The sequence below is a fragment of the Trachymyrmex cornetzi genome, unplaced genomic scaffold, assembly GCF_001594075.2.
Source record: "Trachymyrmex cornetzi isolate Tcor2-1 unplaced genomic scaffold, Tcor1.1 scaffold95, whole genome shotgun sequence".
NCBI lineage: Eukaryota > Metazoa > Arthropoda > Insecta > Hymenoptera > Formicidae > Trachymyrmex > Trachymyrmex cornetzi.
The window spans coordinates 4,441-12,204 of NW_017300300.1; the positions used below are offsets into that span (position 1 = coordinate 4,441).

At 30.5% G+C, this 7,764-nt stretch overlaps 1 protein-coding gene across 1 annotated transcript in view; it reads left to right on the top strand.

Moving 5' to 3' along the window:
- Positions 1-479: 479 nt before the first annotated feature.
- The window catches only part of Pbp49 (proximal sequence element A Pbp49), an 18,023-nt gene continuing 10,738 nt past the window's right edge, over positions 480-7,764 (top strand). The window contains exons 1-4 of the mRNA XM_018521003.1: positions 480-696; positions 786-963; positions 1,147-1,419; positions 2,434-2,672. Of these exons, the coding sequence (XP_018376505.1) occupies positions 500-696; positions 786-963; positions 1,147-1,419; positions 2,434-2,672 (887 nt within the window). The 5' untranslated portion in view covers positions 480-499. The remainder of the gene's footprint in view (positions 697-785; positions 964-1,146; positions 1,420-2,433; positions 2,673-7,764) is intronic.

The window sequence follows — 7,764 nt, forward strand, 5'->3', positions numbered from 1 at the left end:
GATTAGTCCGGATCTACAATAGGTGTTTTATGCCTTATGCCGTAAGAAACTGGCCAATTACAGTCGAATCCGAGAAGAATAAGCGACTGTGATTCGCCCATTTCTTAAAGCCCGTCTACAATACACGGAGTAAGAAGTAAGAGTAAGAAATTGACCAATCACAGTCGATTATTCTTCTCACATTCGACTGTGATTGGTCAATTTCTTACTCTTACTTCTTACTCCGTGTATTGTAGACAGGCCTTTATGGCTTAAGGCTTAAGGGCTCTCACACATGAAATGCATAATAGAGCATAAGCATAACATAAGGCCGCTAAACCAATGAGCATCTTATGTAAATCAATATGGCGACATTATGCTAGATGCTCATTGGTCCAGCAGTCTTATGTTATTCTTATGCTGTGTTATGCATTTCATGTGCGATAGCCTTTAGACTTCTGACGTTTTGACTTGCGACTTATTGTAGAAGCCCTATTAAAGTTAAAATTTATTTGAGACAATGGATCAGGTATATAAGCTTTACGATCGTCAAGCGTCACCAAAGATTTATATAAAAGATTATTTTCACGAATATAGCGAATTAATTAAGTCATCCTTGTGTTATGAAATTGACAAACAAAGTGAAGAAAAGATTTTTCAACTTATGGGTACTGATCTCTCACAAGCGAGAATACTTCTAATGAAACATTATTGCAGGTATTGAATTTTACGACATATAATAAATATGACATATTTCTTAATAAAAATGAATTCTTATATATATTGTATCAAAATCAATTTTATAGTATCGATAATTTAACATTACCAGTGGAAGCTGCCATTATAGAAGAACAGGAAAAACAAGGATATGTTAATGTACCTGAAAGAATTTTAGATAATGTTTCATTGGAAACAATTAAAATATTAGAGAGCTTATCTAAACAAGCTTCAATAAAACCTAGAAATCAAAATGGCATTCCTATTGTAAGTAATTACTTTGAAGAGCTATTAAGACGTGTAGAATAATAAAAAGATTCACTAAAATTTACTTGAATTATAATTATATGATCGATAATTTTATAAGTACCACATTGGTTTCCTTGATCAATGTGCATGATTAGTATTGACAAATATAGAGCATTGAAATAATTACTTGTTTCTTTTTAGAAATATGATAAGTCAAAATCTGTTGATAATAACTCTTTAAAGCCATATGAAGAATTTCTAGTTTATATCAGGATATATGAGCCATTTAAAAGCCAGCCTCGTTCTCTTAAGTATAGAACAAGTATACCTGTTCTTAAACTTAAGAGTGTCATATCGATATTGGGAAGCCAAACTCTTTATGAATTACGCCAAAAGATAATGTGTCAATCTGACTTGTCAATTACAAAAGAAATTAGTGAAAATCCAAATCAAAGGCCTGAATCAATGGCAAAAGTAATAATTTTTTCAATTTTGAATTATATCTATTTTATAACAATCCATGTGTTTGTTATTGATTAGACATATGGAACAGTGAAATATTTTACAAACAAAGCATTTTTGAGAAAAAGGTTTCATATAAAAGTCGTAGTTCACTATTAAAAATCAGATTATTTAGAATAGCCCCCCTCCCCCTCCACCTAAAATCTTAAAAATATACTTATTTGACGTGTTTTCACTCAAAACGAAAGAATCTAGTAAAGAAACGCGGCCTTATAAATCAAGTTCTTAAATGTTTAAGTTGGAGACTTTAGAGTTTAAGATATTTGTCCTGACTCGATATAGTGCTATGTATACATTCTGCATTAATTACATAAATTCGCTGTTTCTCAAACACAAATTCACTTCTTTACAAACAAAAATTCGCTGCTTTAAGCACACATTCTTTACATTAGCAGTGAATTTGTATTTTTGAAGCAGTGAATTTGTGCTTTAATTTAAAGCAATGAATTTGTGTGTGAAGCAAAGAATTTATTTTTGAAGCAATAAATTTGTGTTTTTAAAACAATGAAATTGTGTAATTAAAGCAGAACGTATGCATAGCGATATATTTGTGTGTAAGTCGGAGTATAACAGATACCTTAACCTCTAAAGTCTCTAACGCGTTGATAACTCGATTCACGAAGTCGGCCGCCGCGTTTTTTTGCCATTTCGTTTTAAGTGTAAACGCGTCGAATGAGTATATTTTTATTAAGATTTTGGGGGTGGGGGGATAAGAATAACTTGCAATAATTTTGATCTTGACAAATATTATTAAGTTTATGACCCTGAATAACATTCAAAATGATTTTGTCGTCAGTTAGACACATTGGATAATGTTAATGCTAGTGGTATCTGAGTTTTGTCAACTCATATTTCGAAAAATACTTAACTTATTTTCGTAAAAATGTTTTGTTTTCGAGATACTTCACAGTTTCTGTTAAGATGAAATATTCAGTATATAAAAGTCAATTGCATTTACTATTATAGGATGTCTACCAATCTGGATTCTTTTATATTGAAGATACATTTTATAATGATACTAGTGTACCAACTAACATTGATTATAGTAATATTATATTAGAATGGGCAGCAGTTCGTGATATAGGTCCATTTAAAGTTGCTACTATGGATGCTCTGATAAATTCTCTTTATACAAAGTTTGGTTTTCCATGGGTATATCAGCATCAAGGTTGTTGCGAACACTTAATTGTCTTGACTGATGCCAGGTAATTTTTATTAACATAATTTAGAGGAATCTATTAAATTTAAAGTTTTTATAGTTCTTAAGGGAGGAGCCTGATGTAACACACTGAAAAAAAGTGATTTCTGGGAATTTTTTTTAGAGAAACGATTTAGTGAAACTTTTTAAACTTTTAGTATACTTTTATGTATATTTCAAGATATAAAAAAATATTTTTTTATTATAATATCCATATATTTGAAAATAAACAAGCCATTGTCCAAGCCCTCGGTTTCATTGGCATACAGTCTAACTCCTATTGTATTCTGAAATTAAATTCTCAAATATTTTAATTTTATTATAATATTCCGCTATGGATAAACTTATCTCTAAAGTGAAAAATGCACAATTAAAAAAATAATGGAACTTTGGAAAAATATTGTGATGTTCACAAAAAATTTGCGAATTAAAAATGCAATAATATTGCAATACAATAATTACTTAATAATATCATCGAACAAATAGGTTTGTGTCTAGAGGAAAATTTAGTTATCTATATGTATGCACAGGGAGAAGTCGAATATTAGTTAAATATTTTTTTAGTTACACTGCAACCAATTCGAAAAACTTGTTTTTGAGACAAACACAGATTTGTGTAAGGAAAAGTAGCTGTTTTTAGATACTTACAGTTTTTTAAGTTATTCTGTTATTCCAGGCTCATAGAATAAACCTTCTGTTTCCTCATAAAAGTCTTTCAATTGTATTTGCTCTCTGCGAGCTGTTCCGAGACTGAAGCATTTTTCCGACCAGTCACGATTGCGACTTCTACGTTTTTCTCTGTCTTACCCCATGTCACAACTACGTCTCGTTATGTTTCGTTATATCTCATTCTCTGCCATAGCCCTATGTGTTTGCGTGACGCTCAGGTATAAGCATAGACTTATAAGATAGGCGGAGTATTCGTACGAGAGAAGCTGAAGACTTGACAGAAAGAAAGAGAAATAGTCGCGGAATAATCCTCTTCTTTTTTAGTAGCGAATTGATCGGTCGCCGCGGCAGGCCGGGGAGTAGCCGAAAGCAACGAAAGTAAACGTCCGAGAGTCAGTGGCCGAGAGTTATGGCCTTATGCTCAAACTGATTGGTCCTCCCCCCACTACTTACTGTAAAAAAGAGAAACAGCATGTCTGAAGTAGAGCTATCCTTCAATGTTGTCTTCAGCTTCTCTCGTATGAATGTTCCGTCTTATGAGTCTATGGGTATAAGATAGTCTATAGTATTGTTAAAACTTCGAATTTTGATCTAAAATTTTATGAACATATTTTTCAAATGTAGCACTAATAATTTATGCAAAAAATCGATTTTTTTACCTGTTACGTCAGGCTTCTCCCTTAAGGTCTCTTTCATCAATCTCAGTTAAGTTAACCGACAGTTACATGGGGCTCATTTAGGCCCAGTTTCTCAACTCATGGTTAACTTTTAACCGGGATTTAACTTAAAATAAGTTGTGAGAGTTGTGAAACTGAGCCTAAATGAACCCCATGTAACCATCGGTTAACTTAACTGAGGTTGGTGAAAGAGACCCTTAATGTTAAAATGAAATAAAAGAAATGCTATGAAGTGAAAGATACCATAGAATCGATACACTAGTTGCGTACTACAGGCATTATCTATTATTACATAAAGCAACTTCTGAATTCAAATTTGGCTGTCAAAGTATACTAATCTGTTAATTAGTTAACACTTTTGTAAAAAATAATCATTCTACTGAAAAGTGTTGTGTTCCTGATTGCAAGAATGAGTAAAATAATCCTAAGCTCCATTTATAATTATTTCCTGGTAAGAAATGGGAATTTGAAAAAAAAAGAAAGGTTTAAGGCTATGTGAATCGTTTCAAGCAAATAGTTATTTTTCGGTATTGTATTAAAATTACTTTGCTCAATGTGTGTGTGAGAATCAGTAGTATTCAGTATGGTCTATTTCATATTAATGGTTCATCAGTTTTTAATATAGAATTTTCCATATTTATAAAATTACAAAGAGCCGCAATGTGTTTGCTTTTTCTCTTCCCAGCTTTGCAATTACATAAAGAAGTTCTGATAAGTTTATCTTTATTTAGTTATATGAATACAAGGAAAGATTAAGATTTATATTGAGTATTATTGCTGTTATTTAAATAATTTAATGAAAAAAATATTTCGGTTCTAATTTATATCTATCTTTATTTTAATTCAATAAGGTGATTCGATAGGTGGTCATTTATATTAGTTAATTTACATTAATTTCTCGAATAATAGATTCTTCGATAAATCAAATTTTCAGAATTAATATTTTTGGAAACATTAATACATGACAATTTTATAAGTCGGCTGCTTTTAGAAATACTTTTCAGTGAACAAGATTAGTTAAAATTTCGGCAGGCCTTATTATTTTTGATAGATATCGAGCATGAAATAAATAATATATCACTGTGGCAATATGAAAACAACATCCAACTATGCGTTTACCATTAGGGCAATCACATAGTATCTACCAAAATTCTAACTGATCTGTTCACTGCAAAAGAAATTTATCCAGTAAATAATAATAAATAATTTATTAAGATTTTTTTTAAACAATAATGTGATTAAACTGTAATGTGATTAAACAATAATTAAGAATATTCAAATTTATAACGGTCGAAACTAGATCTTTAATGCTCAAATAATTCAGTGAATTATATATATACTGTATATGTACATGCATATATACCGTATTTGTAATTATTCAACTACGCGCCGAATTGGTTTTTCGGACTTATAAACTCAATTAAATTGTAAATAAATTTACATATATTGATTATTGCGAGGAATATTATTAAAACCTTGTGGTAATCCAATGGCGTAGTACGCTCGTACGGAATACAAGACATCCGGCTCCCGGCCGAGTTAATATTTTTCCCAATAAATTTATTTACAGTTTTTCAGCACATTAACATCTTTCTAATATGATACTAGATTGAACATAAAAATTATTAAAATCTGCTTGTCAATTTAATTTAATTTGTCATATTATTCCAGTAGTTTAGTTGCGTTTAAGTTCGGAAAATCAATTCGGCGCGCAGTTTGAATACAAATATAATATATATGTGCATGTACATGTACAGTATATATGTATAATTCACAATAAATTATTTAAGCATTAAAGATTTAGCTTCGACCATTATAGGTTTGAATATTCTTAAACAAATATCCAAAAAACCAGGGCGAATGAGAGTCAGCGTGGTAGTTATTACGCAAAATGTAAACTTAAATCTTTATTTAAAAAACCATAGTACGTTTTGGCTCACTTTGGAGTTATCATCAGCAATAACAAAATTTAAAATATATTTTATTAAATCAGAGTATCCTAATTTTTCAAAGTTAACTTTTTATTTAACTTGAGTTAACTTAATTTTAATGCTAGAACCGCGGATTTAAATTAATTCAATCGCGATTCAAAATAAATCTGGTTTTTTATGAGAGAACGTTGTCACCATAAAAGAAAAAAATACTTGTAATTAATTATGATTATTTATGAAAAATCACAAAAATCTGAAGCATGCAAATCCAAATTAACAAAATTCTGAATATAAAATGCAGTTTTTCAATTCAATTGAATTCAGTTAAATCCAATTTAATCTAATTGTAACAAAAAAGGTTTGTTATTTAAAATACGCATTCAGATAAATAAAATTTGAATTTATTTTAATCTATTTTCATTTACTGGGGATGCTCCTCGTAATAACCATTTTAATAATAACATTTTTAATAATAACATTTAATATCTTTTAATAATTGTATTAGCAGCGTAAAATTATTTAAGGGGGTTTCTACTTTTGTTGGCTAGGAAAAATAGGTAATTTTTAGGAATTTATAGAAAAGGAACTATTAAAGATAAAATTCTAAAATTTGGAAGACATTTAAATTGATCTTAATTAAACATAAAAAAATCAATTAAATAAAAAAAATCGTTACAACAATTGAAGCAATAGAACACAAGGCCGGGTGGGCGAAGTGGGCAGCGGAACGAGATGGCCAGCTGATGGAAGTTCTTGCAGGCTCAAAAGTAATTCAGAAACAAAAAATTTTTTTATAATCTATAGAGGATCGTGCTTCATATAGACTAAAATAAAAAAATTACAAAAATTTTTGAGTGAGTTATAGTCATTTAAACAAAAACATTTTTTTTTACGAAAAATTGTTGCAGTTATTTATTTATAAAAAAAAAGTTTTCAATATTTTCCCTTTATTCTAGTCTATTTTAGAGAGCCGGTATTTCCGAACATTTTAAGACCAAAGTTATATCGATCGCATGATTTGAGACTTGTACAGAACTTCCACCAACTTAAAAAATGTTGTTTCGAGAAAAACGCGTTTAAAGTTTAGGTAGTACTTACAGCTAGTCGGCGATCCCGACTTTTCAACAGGCTGTAACTCGATCAATTTTTCGAATTTTGACTTGAAATTTTTATCACATATTTTTGAAAGTACAATCTTTAAGAATATGTAAAAAAAATCGATTTTTTTGACCCAACAAGGTAGAGACCCCCCTTAAAAAGAACTAAAAAATATATAATTATGTTCAGATAACGCTTCCGTCATTTTCGTGATTCCTGTAATGTACGTAACTAATGTATGGTATTTACCGTGGTGGAAAAAGATAGGTGAAACAACTTAAGGAATGCGCAGTAGGACCAAATTTAGGACCCAAATTTGATTCAGTTTGATTGGCTGTTGTGTGACAATGAAAATTTAGGCCTCTTTGATTGGCTAGCTGATTGCTCTGAATTGTGCCGTTATGCGCGTTGTCTCACCTGTATTCTTCCACCATGGTATTTATATTAATAATATACAAAAAAATAAAAAATGCAAGGGAATCAACTAATCAGAATCTTTCCTTTTCTCCAATTCCATGGAAAAAAAGAATTTCTAGTGGTTAATTCCCTTATGCGCTATACAGGGTGTTTGGCGACTACCGCATTTTTTGTCATACGTGGGTAGAACAGCCTATACTGAATCAAAAAGTCCTGTACCATTTTGAGGTGTCAGCAATAGTTAACGAGATATTAACGTTTAAAAGATAGCCAAATACGCGCGTCCCCCCGAAGTACTATTGCCGAA